This window comes from Thalassophryne amazonica, chromosome 11, assembly GCF_902500255.1.
Source record: "Thalassophryne amazonica chromosome 11, fThaAma1.1, whole genome shotgun sequence".
Lineage (NCBI taxonomy): Eukaryota > Metazoa > Chordata > Actinopteri > Batrachoidiformes > Batrachoididae > Thalassophryne > Thalassophryne amazonica.
In genome coordinates this window covers 28,118,629-28,134,548 of record NC_047113.1, presented here as the reverse complement: position 1 = coordinate 28,134,548, position 15,920 = coordinate 28,118,629, and the positions used below count along the sequence as shown (strand labels likewise).

The 15,920-nt window shown below is 40.4% G+C and overlaps 1 protein-coding gene across 2 annotated transcripts in view; it reads right to left on the bottom strand.

Annotated features, from left to right (window-relative positions):
- The window catches only part of jakmip1 (janus kinase and microtubule interacting protein 1), a 132,670-nt gene that overhangs the window by 31,560 nt on the left and 85,190 nt on the right, over positions 1-15,920 (bottom strand). For both annotated transcript variants that reach the window (XM_034181046.1, XM_034181047.1), the window contains exons 9-12: positions 8,890-8,949; positions 7,449-7,577; positions 7,140-7,268; positions 1,994-2,077 (exon numbers count right to left, since the gene is read on the bottom strand). In XM_034181046.1, the coding sequence (XP_034036937.1) occupies positions 1,994-2,077; positions 7,140-7,268; positions 7,449-7,577; positions 8,890-8,949 (402 nt within the window). The remainder of the gene's footprint in view (positions 1-1,993; positions 2,078-7,139; positions 7,269-7,448; positions 7,578-8,889; positions 8,950-15,920) is intronic.

Below are 15,920 nucleotides of genomic sequence, written 5' to 3'. Positions count from 1 at the left end.
GCTGGAGGGATTATATCTCTCAGCTGGCTTGGGAACGCCTTGGGGTTCCCCCGGAGGAGCTGGGGGAGGTGTGTGTGAATCGGGAGGTCTGCGCGGCTTTGCTTGAGCTGCTGCCCCCGCGACCCGACTCCGGATAAAGCGGAAGAAAATGGATGGATGGATGGATAGTCCAAAACCAGGAATGCCGTGATGAAATACGAGGTCTGTTAGAAAAGTATCCGACCTTTTTATTTTTTGAAAAAACCTGATGGATTTGAATCACGTGTGCTTGCATGAGCCAACCTTGAACCTTCATGCGCATGCATGAGTTCTTTCACGCCTGTCGATTGTGTCATTTGCTTGTAAGCAGCCTTTGTGTGAGAATGGGTGGAGTCTCTCGTCGTTTTTCTTTGCGACGAAATGGCGGAACGACTGGAGCAGCGTGACTGCATCAAATTTTGCCAGAAACTGGGCGACAGCCAGGTGGAAACCATACGGATTATTCAGACGGCTTTCGGTGATGATCCTCTGGGCATCACACAGATTAAGGAGCGGTACAACCGGTTTAAAGACGGGCGCACAACGGTGGAGAGCGCGCCGCATTCCGGGCGGTCATCAACATGCTGAAACGACCAGATCATTTCCAAAATGAACGCTGTGATGATGTGGGACCGTCGTGTGACTATCCGAAAATTGCAGAAGAGGTGGACATCAGCACTTTTTCGGCACATTCCACTGTGACAGAAGATTTGGCCATGAAAAGAGTTGCAGTGAAATTCATCACAAGCAAATGACGCAGTCGACAGGCGTAAAAAAACTCACGCATGCGCACGAAGGTTCAAGCTTGGCTCATGCAAGCACACGTGATTCAAATCCATCAGGTTTTTGCAAAAAATAAAAAGGTTGGATACTTTTCTAACAGACCTCGTACAGTGTTTTTAATGAAGTTAAAAACACTGTGATATTAATTTTAGGTTCTGTTATCAACCCGACACTTGATAACTTTAATTTTAGGTCATATCACCCACCCCTACTCTTGATTACTTTAAACTATGTTTCATACTGTTGTAATTTCATGTAAATCACTGTCAATTTTATTTCCAAAAGTGCTTAAAAATAAAGTTTTATTGTTAAACCTGGATAGAGTCTGTATAGTGATACTGTTTTCAGTACTACATGTCAGTTTGTATAATCACGCGTTTATACATAACGACAAGTCACAAACGCCACGAAGTATACATTCTTGGCCGCTGATCACATATGTGATGATTCAGGGCAGGTGTCCTCAGGAATTGCTGCAACCTGTTACCACGTGTTACAATTAATGGCACATGTTGCTGGTGAATTATCGGGAACCATACTGCACGGTCAAGAATAATGTTCTGTGCTGTTCTGCGTAACAGCGAATCATTACGTTTTGTCACGTTGTGAACGAGGCGAATTGTCTCCACACACACCCATATTCATCCTACCATCAGCTGCTGAACAATTCAGATCGCTCGTTGGCTCCTCAAAATCTAGATTAATCCACAGCAGAAGAACTTTGTGATTGCATGCTTCATTGGGCTCTGTGCCCAACAGATATGGATCATGTTTAGTGGAATGAGCAAGGGTCAGACAAGGATAGTGTAATTTGATTTTAACAAAAAATGGTTAAAAGCTCACAGCCCCAGGTCAAGTTTTCGGCCCAATGCTGATATCTTGTAGAGGGGATAATCACAATGGTCATTTTTGAGAAAATGGTTAAAGTATTGACTCATATTTGACAGGAAGGAGTTGCTGATTTAAATCAAAATGGACTCTCTGTGGCCCACACAACTGAGCATCCCGGGACAAAACCAACAAGAACAGAGAGCACAACAAAGCATACAAGCAAGCAGCTGTGACACCATTAAGAGGCAACATCACAGGTTTTCACAGTAAACCTGGTTGGCATAACACTTTCCAGAAGCAGAGCAGCTGCACAGGTACAGGATGGACAGTTAAGAGTCTTTTCCTCTCTTGTCTTTGTTACCTGTCCTTTTTCAGTCAGGGCCTTCTCCAGGTCGATGATCTTTGACTGGCAGCTGCTAAGCTCCGCCTGTAGCTGCTCACGTGTCTAAAGGATAGAGAATCAGCTACTGAGGGAAAGGTTTCTGAATCCGCATAGCAACAGAGGAAAAAATGTTTAGCAATTAAAGCATACTATATATACTCAACAAAAATATAAACGCAACACTTTTGGTTTTGCTCCCATTTTGTATGAGATGAACTCAAAGATCTAAAACTTTTTCCACATACACAATATCACCATTTCCCTCAAATATTGTTCACAAACCAGTCTAAATCTGTGATAGTGAGCACTTCTCCTTTGCTGAGATAATCCATCCCACCTCACAGGTGTGCCATATCAAGATGCTGATTAGACACCATGATTAGTGCACAGGTGTGCCTTAGGCTGCCCACAATAAAAGGCCACTCTGAAAGGTGCAATTTTGTTTAATTGGGGGGGGATACCAGGCAGTATCTGGTATGACCACCATTTGCCTCATGCAGTGCAACACATCTCCTTGGCATCATCCGTGAAGAGAACACCTCTCCAACGTGCCAAACGCCAGCGAATGTGAGCATTTGCCCACTCAAGTCGGTTACGACGACGAACTGGAGTCAGGTCGAGACCCCGATGAGGACGACGAGCATGCAGATGAGCTTCCCTGAGACGGTTTCTGACAGTTTGTGCAGAAATTCTTTGGTTATGCAAACCGATTGTTTCAGCAGCTGTACAAGTGGCTGGTCTCAGACGTCTTGGAGGTGAACATGCTGGATGTGGAGGTCCTGGGCTGGTGTGGTTACATGTGGTCTGCGGTTGTGAGGCTGGTTGGATGTACTGCCAAATTCTCTGAAACAACTTTGGAGACGGCTTATGGTAGAGACATGAACATTCAATACACGATCAACAGCTCTGGTTGACATTCCTGCTGTCAGCATGCCAACTGCACGCTCCCTCAAATCTTGCGACATCTGTGGCATTGTGCTGTGTGATAAAACTGCACCTTTCAGAGTGGCCTTTTATTGTGGGCAGTCTAAGGCACACCGGTGCACTAATCATGGTGTCTAATCAGCATCTTGGTATGGCACACCTGTGAGGTGGGATGGATTATCTCAGCAAAGGAGAAGTGCTCACTATCACAGATTTAGACTGGTTTGTGAACAATATTTGAGAGAAATGGTGATATTGTGTATGTGGAAAAAGATTTAGATCTTTGAGTTCATCTCATACAAAATGGGAGCAAAACCAAAAGTGTTGCGTTTATATTTTTGTTGAGTATATACACACACACACACACACACACATACAGTGGTGGGCACAGATAACCAAAAAATTTACTTCGATAACAGATAATCAGATAATTGAAAAGTTATCTTTGATAAAGATAAAACGATAAACCACCCAAAAATGTATCGGAAGTTACAGATAACCGATAACCAATAAATTCCAATATTGTCTCTGGTACATTTGCAACCACTAATAAACTGAATTTGAGTTTTAACACCACAATAGCTTCTAGCAATATTAAAAGTGACAACAGACCCAAACAATGAGGCCACAGTTTTGTCTTTGAACATCCTGCGCCTGCTGGCAGCTCTTGTTTACTACACAGCTTCCAGCACAGAGGCACCCTGAGAGCAGGTCAGGCGGAGGTATTTGAAAATAAAGTCATGCTGACTTATGGTTTGGATTTATAAATAACCTTAATACCGATAGAATAACTCCATTAATGTCAATTCTGTCATTTGTACAAAGTTAAAATATAACATATACCTATTAATGTTGAATAATGCACTAATTCTGAGGTTTTGTAACAAACACAGACAGATCGCAAAGGATTCTGGGTAAAAGTGCCTCTGCTAAACACTGATTGGTTCAGTCATTCATTATGTAAAGCAACACGTTAATGTGACGTGTGTCGTGTGTTGGTGTTTACAGATAAATGTGCTTTTGTAAAATATTCCATTTTTTTATTTGTAAAAACAGGCATTTTTATGGAGCCCCGGAAGTGTCATCACAAAATGTTTTGCATGTGGAGACAATGTGTGCTCATTTTATTATATTGTGCCGGGCGCACGTTTGATGATGTTGTAAAACGTGCACTCTATTTTGTCTTGACACATAAATGTTGGCTTTACACTGTGTGAGTTCTGGCCCTTTTTCAGATGATTTTTCATTCGTGCCAGAATTTTTTGGATCGAGTTTCAGGTTAATCACGCGTCCTCCATCATGTAGTGTACATGGAGTAACAAGTTGCATTTAATATCTCACAACCACCTCCTGATCGCTCTCTTCTGTTTGCAGAGGGTGGAACTACGCATCTATTAGGAAACTTTTAACAGGTAGGTGCTCACTGTTCATCTTTGTTTACTATGTTATCGGACAAAAACGTATCAGATTATCGGAACTATATATATACACACACACGAGGTATCAGACCTTTTTATTTTTTCAAAAACCTGATGGATTTGAATCACGTGTGTTTGCATGAGCAAACCTTGAACCTTCTTGCGCATGCATGAACTTTTTCACGCCTGTCGATTGCATCATTTCCTGGTAAGCAGCCTTTGTGTGGGACGTGTGCAGCGCGCTCGGCAGATTTTCATTTCAAGGAAAAAGACGGAACGACTGGAGCAGCGCCACATCAAATTTTGCCAGAAACTGGGCAACAGCCAGGTGGAAACCATTCGGATGATTCAGACGGCTTTCGGTGACTTTTCAGTCGTGTGACTATCCGAGAAATTGTGGAAGAGGTGGGCACGTCACAACATGTCCTGTGAGACTTCAACACAAAGGCGCTTTTGCTCCGCTGTCGGCAGCTTCGTGCCGAAGCCATCGGCATGATTTTCAACGCCACTCTTTTCATGGCCAAATCTTCACAGTGGAATATGCTGAAAAAGTGCTGATGTCCACCTCTTCCGCAATTTCTCGGACAGTCACACGACGGTCCCGCATCACCACAGCGTTCACTTTGGAAATGATCTGGTCATTTCAGCGTTGATGGCCGACCGGAGCATGGCTCGCTCTCCACCGTTGTGCGGACGTCTTTAAACCGGTTGTACCGCTCCTTAATCTGTGTGATGCCCACAGCATCGTCACCAAAAGCCGTCTGAATCATCCGAATGGTTTCCACCTGGCTGTCGCCCAGTTTCTGGCAAAATTTGATGCGGCGCTGCTCCAGTCGTTCCGTCTTTTTCCTTGGAATAAAAAAACGCCGAGCGCACAACACACACCTCACAAAAAGGCTGTTTACCAGAAAATGATGCAATCGACAGGCGTGAAAAAGTTCACGCATGCGCAAGAAGGTTCCAGGTTTGCTCATGCAAACACACGTGATTCAAATCCATCAGGTTTTTGAAAAAATAAAAAGGTCCGATACTTTTCTAACAGACCTCGTATATATATATATATATATATATATATATATATATATATATATATATATATATATATATATATATATATATATATATATATATATATATATATATATATAGTGAGGAAAATAAGTATTTGAACACCCTGCTGTTTTGCAAGTTCTCCCACTTAGAAATCATGGAAGGTCTGAAATTTTCATCTTAGGTGCATGTCCACTGTGAGAGACAATCTTAAAAAAAAAAAAAAAAATCCGGAAATCACAATGTATCATTTTTTAAGAATTTATTTGTATATTACTGCTGCAAATAAGTATTTGAACACCTGTGAAAATCAATGTTAATATTTGGTTCAGTAGCCTTTGTTTGCAATTACAGAGGTCAAACGTTTCCTGTAGTTTTTCACCAGGTTTGCACACACTGCAGCAGGGATTTTGGTCCACTCCTCCATACAGACCTTCTTTAGATCTTTCAGGTTTGGAGTTTCAGCTCCCTCCAAAGATTTTCTATTGAGTTCAGGTCTGGAGACTGGCCAGGCCACTCCAGGACCTTGAAATGCTTCTTACGGAGCCCCTCCTTAGTTGCCCTGGATGTGTGTTTGGGGTCATTGTCACGCTGGAAGACCCAGCCATGACCCATCTTCAATGCTCTTACTGGGGGAAGGAGGTTGTTTGCCAAAATCTCGCAATACATGACCCCCTCCATCCTCTCTTCAATACGGTGCAGTCGTCCTGTCCCCTTTGCAGAAGAGCACCCCCAGAGTATGATATTGCCACCCCCATGCTTCACGGCTGGGATGGTTTTCTTGGGGTTGTTCTCATCCTCTAAACAGGGTAAGTGGAGTTGATTCCAAAAAGCTCTATTCTGGTCTTATCTGACCACATGACCTTCTCCCATGCCTCCTCTGGATCATCCAGATGGTCACTGGTGAACTTCAAACAGGCCTGGACATGTGCTGGCTTGAGCAGGGGGACCTTGCTGCCCTGCAGGATTTTAAACCATGACAGCATCATGTGTTACTAATGTAATCTTTGTGACTGTGATCCCAGCTCTCTTCAGGTCATTGACCAGGTCCTCCTGTGTAGTTCTGAGCTTCCTCAGAATCATCCTTTCCCCACAAAGTGAGATTTTGCATGGAATCCCAGACCGAGGGAGATTGACAGTCATCTTGTGTTTCTTCCACTTTCTAATAAATAATCATAACAGTTGTTGTCTTCTACCAAGCTGCTTGCCTGTTGTCTTGTAGTCCATCCCAGCCTTGTGCAGGTCTACAGTTTTGTCTCTGGTGTCCTTAGATAACTCTTTGGTCTTGGCTATGGTGGACAGGTTGGAGTGTGATTGATTGAGTGTGTGAACAGGTGTCTTTTATACAGGTAACAAGTTCAAACAGGTGCAATTAATACAGGTAAAGAGTGCAGAATAAGAGGGCTTCTTAAAGAAAAATTAACAGGTCTGTGAGAGCCAGAATTCTTGCTGGTTGGTAGGTGTTCAAATACTTATTTGCAGCAGTAACATACAAATAAATTATTAAAAAAATCATACATTGTGATTTCCGGATTTTTTTTTTTAGATTATGTCTCTCACAGTGGACATGCACCTAAGATGAAAATTTCAGACCCCTCCATGATTTCTAAGTGGGAGAACGTGCAAAACCGCGGGTGTTCAAATACTTATTTTCCTTACTGTATATATATATATATATATATATATATATATATATATATATATATATATATGATTGGTTAAGTGATACAAACCCTGGCCTCCCTCTCAGCATCCAAAGAGCCACCTGTCTGTTCTTGCAGGAGAGCATAGGCCCGCTGGAGAGCCTGGTACTCCCTGGTTAGCTGACGGAAACGGAGCTCTGACTCCTCACGGGAAACGGTCTGAAATTCAAGTGCATAAAGATTTAAATTAATATAACTTTAAGCATACCTTTCTTTTTCCATCTTTTTAAATTAGTTTTCTGTCTTGTGTCTGAATAATTATGCAGACATCCTTCTGCTGTAAATTCTGTAGAATATGATTTCTAGCATTTCATTAAGTGTAGATGAAGGCTTTCTCACCTCCTCCAGATCTTCCTCTGGAGTAGCAGGGGTGCGGTCAGTCAGGTCAGTGTTGTAAGAAGTTAGAGAGGAAGTCTCAGAGTCAATTGACTCCTCATCAAATCCAAAATATGTCTCCACAACATGCCTCTGCAGACAAACAGACAGATAAATAATAATAATAATAAAAACATGAGGGACATTCTTAAATCATTAGGCCACTTTTTGGCTTGTAAAAAAAAAAAAAAAAGAAAAAAGGAAAAAAAGTGTTTGAAAAAGGCAAAAACCAGCCAAATTTGATCAAATAAGATTCAGAATAACCACTAAATCTAAAACATTCACAACTGCTTCTGTGTTGATCACTAATAGTTTATTCACATCAGTTTGCCCGTTGCTGATCTAAACTAGGTACAAGACGCTGCTCAAAACCACCAAACAGCCATCACACCAGAACGTTTACAAGTCTCCATTTCTACTGTTCATCTCAGATCAAGTCGTTGCATTTCCATTTTCATCAGCTACACTATTATGTTTCTCTGAATTAAGCAGAATCCTTACCATCATGTTTATAAGTCATTTCCTGGCACCCTGAGAAGTACAGGCACACTAGCACACACAGGCAAATAAAGGAAGAGAAGTAGAGAATGAGAAGAAGGTATTCTGCCATGTTGTAATTCCATTAAAAACACACACAAAACCCCCCCCTCCAAAAAACTGCATTTAATTGTCCAAAAACATGGAAACTACATTTGCTGGTCTCCCTAGCGCACCACAATCCTTTGTGTTCTTTGTTGTCATACAATCAAACTACTACTGAAAGAGCGAGGTGGGGGGAAAAAAGGCAGCTTTTATCTCCAGGCTCAGGCTCATGTACTCTGCTTTCAATCCACCAAAGCCCCCCCACCCCCCAAGAAAAACTCCGGGTACAACTCCACAGCTGAACGCACACTGCTGTGTATCCCTGTATCCACCTTGCCAAGGTGACAAACTGGTTCCAGCAGGAGATGTGGGAGAATTATATGCTGTGTTATGATTCTACAAACTCCTCCTCCTAGCAACACAAGTCTCTCCAATATTCCCCTAAGTATTATTCCAAATACATGTGCACACACATGTATCCACAAACACAATGGCGCAGTTACTGTTGCTCATTTATCCTTGTTCACACAAAACACAAATAAGAATCCAAAGTCTGCTTATTTATCTGTTTTTATAGTGAATTAATGAATGGCCCCACAAATGTATTAAGACAAAAATAACTATTTTCCACTAACTGTGGTTATGGTGCATGCAGGTTGTGTGGATTGAGTTTGATGATTCCAGCTATGAGGGACACTGTCATTATTGTCTCCCGAGTCTAATTAGACACACACAGAACACAATGATGATCAGCCAACCACGGATAGGGCAGTTGCTTGGTGACAACACCACTGATTAAAAACACACAGTAATGTACACTTACTTTAGACAGTTTGAGAGGTTTCCTCCTGTTCTTTTTGCACATCACCAGTCGGTCCCGCTCCTAAAGATAATAAGAATGATTTGCATTACATTACATTATTTAGTCAGAGCTTGAACCACGAGTGTTGAGTTTTATTGTACAATCCCAATTCCAATGTAGTTGGGATGTTGTGTGAAATGTAAATAAAAACAGAATACAATGATTTGGAAATCCTCTTCAACCTATATTCAACTGAATACACCACAAAGACAAGATATTTAATGTTCAAACTGATAAACATTGTTTCTGTGCAAATATTTGCTCATTTTGAAATGGATGCCTGCAACACGTTTCAAAAAAGTTGGGACGGGGCAACAAAAGACTGGGAAAGATGATGAATGCTCAAAGAACACCTAATTGGAAACAGGTGAGTGTCATGATTGGGTATAAAAGGAGCATCCCCAAAAGGCTCAGCCGTTCACAAGCAAAGATGGGGCGAGGATCACCACTTTGTGAACAACTGCGTAAAAAAATAGTCCAACAGTTTAAGAACAATGTTTCTCAATGTTCAATTGCAAGGAATTTAGAGATTCCATCATCTACAGTCCATAATATAATCAGAAGATTGAGAGAATCTGGAGAACTTTCTACACGTAAGCGACAAGACCGAAAAACAACATTGAATGCCTGTGACCTTCAATCCCTCAAGCGGCACTGCATTAAAAACTGACATCGTGTAAAGGATCTTACCACGTGAGCTCAGGAACATTTCAGAAAACCACTGTCAGTTAACACAGTTCATAGCTACATCTACAAATGCAAGTTAAAACTCTACCATGCAAAGCAAAAGCCATACATCAACAACATCCAGAAACGCCACGGCCTTCTCTACAAACTACAAAAAACCTGAACTAACGGAGAAACACGGAGGAGCCATGTCTGTAACAGGTACAGGTGAGCAGGAACATGTGGACACCAAAGCTACAGATATGATACCAGCAGGTCTGAAAGACAGTCAGAGAGATTCAAGACTTCAAAAGTGAAATGAAAATGGAGTTAACCACATTTAAAGAAGAAATCAATAAAGGAATGATGGAGGAACTCGAGGACTTTTTGATGAAGCAGAACAGAGAGTGGCCGACATGGAAAGATGGAACGAGGAGGTAAAAGACGCCCTGCTCCAGGCGCTGAAACAACAGAGGATACTGCAGGAAAGACTGACAGACCAAGAAGGGAGAAACCGACGGAATAATATCCCGTCAGTTTCTCCCTTCTTGGTCTGTTGGTCCCTTCTTGGTCTGTTCTTGGCTTGAAAGACCTGTAAATACAGCAAGCATACAGAGCTCTAATACAGAAACCGGACTCTGACAAACCCCCAAGGTCACTGGTGGTGAACTTTTTACAGTGCACGACATAGGAGAAAATACTGAAGGAAGCATGGAAAAAGAAAATCCAATACCAAAACCGCGCACTGTCTTTTGATCACGACTAAGTCACAGAGCTGGCACAAAAAAGGAAGGAATATGTCAGCATTAAAAGAGCACTTAAGGAGAGAGGAATCCATTTCCAGACACCCCTGGCAAAAATCAGAATCCACTGGGAAAGCGGTCCGCGGACATACGACAGCACGCAGGAAGCGGCAGCGGAGCCGAACAGACAAGGACTACAGATGGAGGTACCCAGGAGAGGAGGCGCAACCCGGACCGGGATGGAAGAACGGCTCCAGAGAGCGTTGCCGTGGCAGTGAAACCGTCACTCTGAGGACACCATGGAGCGAGCCAAACTAAAGCTACAGGAATTTCAAAGGCGATAAAGGCAATGCTAGGTATATGAGTGCATTAAACTGAAAAGAATAAGACTGAAAATTAATCATTTTGATTAAGAAAACTGAAAAGAATAAGACTGAAAATTCATCATTTGGATTAAGACTTACTGCACTCCTCTAAACTGCCCGCATATTCCATTGTGCTAATTGTTATGAATGATCAGCAGTTACATAAGAAAGTTCTCTCAAGATGTCGATAAATAAGTGTTATTGGCTAAGTCCAAACCTTACTACAGGGGGGCCCTATTTGGGACAGCTCCCTCGACCCACAATTGTAGTGTGGGAGGTGTTCACCTGCTTTTGGAAGTCAGACAGTTATTTAGGTAATGTTCTTTTGCTCAAATTCTTAGAGCTGTAGTGTTTGTTATGTTTACATTAAGGTTTAAGGGGAAATACGGCAGTTTTGTTGTTAAACTAAGGGGATACAGTCAAAATGCTCACATCAAACTAAATGACTCAAGGCCATGGACTTAAGTTGATGTCTCTAAATGTTAATGGTCTAGGTAATCCAATTAAAAGAGCCAAAATAATGACAAAATTTAAAAAAAGAAAAGATGCACATTACAAGAAACACATGACAAGCTGAAGGGATTTGACTATAAACATACATATTATAGTTCATACAGGGGTAAACACAAAATAGGGGTAGCAAGCTTGATATCAAACTCTGTTAAATTTGAAAATCTGAAAGAAATAGACAAACAGGGGAGATATATCATAATAAAGGGTAAAGTGGAAAATCAAATGACACTAATGAACATTTATGTCCCACCTTAAAGTAATAAACATTTTTAAGTCCCTATTTGCTATCATTGCAATGGAAACTGAGGGAATCTGTATATGTGGAGGGGATCTGAAAGTGATACTACATCACAATCTGGATACAACGAGCAAAAAGAAGAGTAAAAATCATTTAACATAACTCCTCAATACATTCTGTGCAGAACTGGGACTGGTGGACATCTGGAGAAACCTCCACCCTCTAGAGAAAGATTACACATTATTCAATGCCACATTCTGTCCACTCTAGAATAGACTATTTCTTCACACTGAAAGCAGATTGTTGCAGGGTAACAGATTCTAAAATTGGGGTAGCAGATGTTTCGGACCACAATGCAACATATTTAACTATTCAAATTGAGAGTAAAAAGAAGAACAGAACACAGTCTGGCGACTAAATGTCGGGATACTAAATTATAAAACAATAGTCAAGGACATTAAATCTGAAATTGAGAGAATCCTAAAAGAAAGTGATAATGGTATGGTAGATCCATTAATACTATGGGACTCTCTCAAAGCTGTAATACGAGGCAGGTTAATTGCGAAGATGACATATGAAGAAAATCAAAACGGAAACATATAACAAGTTAATCTCAGATTTGAAAGAATCAGAACAGATATATGGGAAAAATAAGGATCAGGAAATTTATGAACAAGAACAAGTTTTGAAGAGACACATGGATGAGATATTGGGTCAAGAGTTAGAGAAAAAAGCAAGATTCACAAAATAGGAATATTATGAATTGGGCCCCAAAATCCGCCCGGAGATTACGAAAACAGCAGGCTGATAATACAATACATAAAATAAAAGATCCCAATACAAACAAATAGATGACTGAGCCAAAAGAAACAGAACATATCTTTAGGGAGTACTATAAATAATTATATACACAAACATCCATGGTAGATACTAAATTAATGAGAGATTTTTTAAATACAATTGATTTACCTAGTATCAGAGAGAAACAAAATAAGATAGTTACATCAGAAATATCACTGGAGGAGATAACGCAATAGGTGGGTTAAAAACAAATAAAACCCCAGGTAGTGAAGGCTTTCTTGTAGAGTGGTATAAAATATTCGAAAATGAACTGAGTCCACCTCTCTATAGGACTTTTAATTGGATTATGAAAGAAGGTAAGATACCCCCATCATGGAAAGAGGCAATTATAACTAGGGATGTCCCGATCGGGTTTTTTGGCCCCGATCCGATTCCAAGTCATCTGATTTTGAGCATCTGCCGGTACCGAGTCCCGAGCCGATACTTTAAAAAACTGAATGAACAATGAACAAATGCTAAATATATAATATTTTCATTTTAATTACCTTATTTTATTATTTATCACTTAAACAGTGCATTTCTCCTTGAGGTAGCTTGAACAATCAAGTAATAATCTGCCAGACTTAAAAAATGTACAAATTCCAATGTTATTTTATTTGTCTAAAAATAAATGTCCAAGGTTCTTTATGTTAAACAAGAAATTATCTAATCTGAAATAACAGGTGGTTTTAATTTACAGATGAAACGTTTCTAAAGAACCATTTATTGATTTAGCTATTTTAATTACAAGTGTTCTAAACTTTTTTTAAACAGTAATCAGAAATTTTGAGGTAACAAACAACAACAAAAAACATTTCCAAGGATTTTTCTTCAGAAACCTGCTCTATAAATGAGCAGTCCTGTGACACGTTTCTGTTTTGTAGAGATCAGGTGTTTCTGCACTGATCTGTTTTGTACAGATCAGTGGTTTCTGCCACTAGTCTTCCGTGTTTTGGACCAACGCGTCGTTCCTACTGGACAGCCCAAAGCTACGTCACAGCTCAGAGTCAAAAGTTGGACTGGGTTGAACTTGTGTTTTTTCTTTTGTTCATTAAAAAAAAAAAGAAAAAAAAAAGATTGGGTTCAACTTTGCCCCCGTCAGCCTGCCAACAAGTGGCAATGCGCGCTCCCATCAGAACCGTCGCTTTAGCTCATCTTTTGACACGACGCTTCTGACACCTCTAAAAAGCAACGCGTTTCATTGAAAATAATGCTTTTTAGACCGATTCTTGATGCCTCTGACGCTTTCGAAGCGTGAAAGGCCCACTAATCTGCAATAATGAGATTGAAATAGCGCTCATCAAAATAATGAGGATAAAATCTATATCGGATTCCTGATCGGGATGCAACGTCTGATTTCGATCAAGTCTGAAACCATGTGATCGGGCCCAAATTCCGATCATGTGATCGGATCGGGACATCCCTAATTATAACCTTAATCCTTAAAGAAAACAACAATAAGGAAAATTGTAGTAATTATAGACCTATATCAATTCTAAACGTGGACTATAAATTACACACTTCAATTATCTGTAAACGATTTGAAAAATTCATGCCAGACTTAACTGAGGAAGATCAAATGTGAGATAAGAGTGTGTGTGTGTATATATATATATATATATATATATATATACATACATACATACTTTATTTAACCAGGTAAAAGCATCACTGAGATTAAAAATCTCTCTTCCAAAAATGACCTGTTCATGGAAGCAGCACAACAACATGGCCACCAAGAGACACAAAATAAAATCACAACAACCAGCCAGCATGGGACACAGGTACAGTTTCTAAAATGCCATCATAAAAATATTTAAAAGCAGTCACATTGACCAAGGGAGTTTTCCTCTCAATCCCTCATATCGATTTAAACTCCCCAGAGAGATCAGTTGTGACAATTTCTATTCGATCTGTTAAGTTATTCCATGTGGAAGGAGCAGCATATTTAAAAGCTTTTTTTCGCAAGTGCTATTCTCACTCTTGGGACCACCATCTGAACAACAGAATGAGAGGAAAGGGGATATTGATGTTGGGTCCTACACATGTAGGGAGACAGATAAGGAGGAGCTGAGGTAAGGTGTGTCTGAATATTACAGCTAAAAAAAAAAAAAAAGACAGAAAAGCATGATTTTAGGGCAGGGGCTATTGATGTTGGGTCCTACACATGTAGGGAGACAGATAAGGAGGAGCTGAGGTAAGGTGTGTCTGAATATTACGGCTAAAAAAAAAAAAAAAAGACAAAAAGACAGAAAAGCATGATTTTAGGGCAGGGGCTATTGATGTTGGGTCCTACACATGTAGGGAGACAGATAAGGAGGAGCTGAGGTAAGGTGTGTCTGAATATTACGGCTAAAAAAAAAAAAAAAAAAAAAAAAAAGACAGAAAAGCATGATTTTAGGGCAGTTTTTATCGGTCTGGCACAATAGCTTTCTGTTGCCTCACGACAGTAATACATCACCACTGCACCTGACCACATGGGCGTACTGATGAGTGTGCATACATCTGGTATTTAGGTGCTCAGTCACTTTTCACTGTGTATTTTCTCTCAATGTCAGTTAAATTTGGCTTCATGTAAACATTTCCAAGTGAAAACATCAGTTTCTTACATACAGGCTTAGTATCTCTTAATTGGTTTTATTTACAGTCTTGGCTCTAAGTGATAGTAAGCACAGTCCATGTGTGTGCTTACAGTAACAGAGCTGAGGTATGATCTTGCAAATTAGCAAAAACTTTAAATAAAAAAGGACATTAGCAATTTAAAATTCTCCATGAAAGAAAGTGTTAAGTCTGAGATCAACTGTTGTGAAACTACAGAATAGATTTTTTTTCCAAGAGAGATTAAACTGTATTTGTGTTTGGAGTGGAATATGAACATTGGTGCACACTGAAGGGGGAGCAAATGCTGTGTAAACTTTTGGATTCTGCTGCAAAGTCAATGGAACTGAGCACACACGATCAAATTATGCAATTATTTATTTATTATTTGTAGGTTCTGACAGGCTCATAAAAAATGATTACATTATTTTCTTATTATTCACATAATTTTTACAGATTTAGCCAAGCAAGGACATGGTACTGGCACAAAAATGCTCACAAGAGTGAACAGAATTTTTTTTATTACTGATACTGACAGCATGATGAATTCATTTAATCTTCCAAAAAATGACATTGCCTCTCAAACAGCTCTTCCACTGTACCCACAACCATAATATGAGCAAAACATCGCGCAGCGGCACGAAGCTCACTCATGGTACAGGGCGTCCTAAACAGGAAGTGCCAATTTTCAAATCCACAGTAAAACAGGAAATGTTCAAATGTCAAACACTTCCTGGTTTGACAGACGAGATCCCTTGGAATCTCGCGGGAACTCAGTGGCAAGCTCACACTCAAACAGGAAGTGCCAACTTTTCAGTCACAGTGAAACAGGAAATGTTGAACACTTCCTGGCATGGGTGAAGCTAGAGCGGAGGCCGGGGTTTAACTGGACTCCCCTGAAATCTGATTGGACACAGATGATTGACATGTCACGGCACCACACGTCTGGTTGAAAGAGCTGCATTTTCAAATCAGTGAGCCACATTGACTGCTAGGTTCCTCCTGTCCAGTAGTTTGTGCTGTGTACCA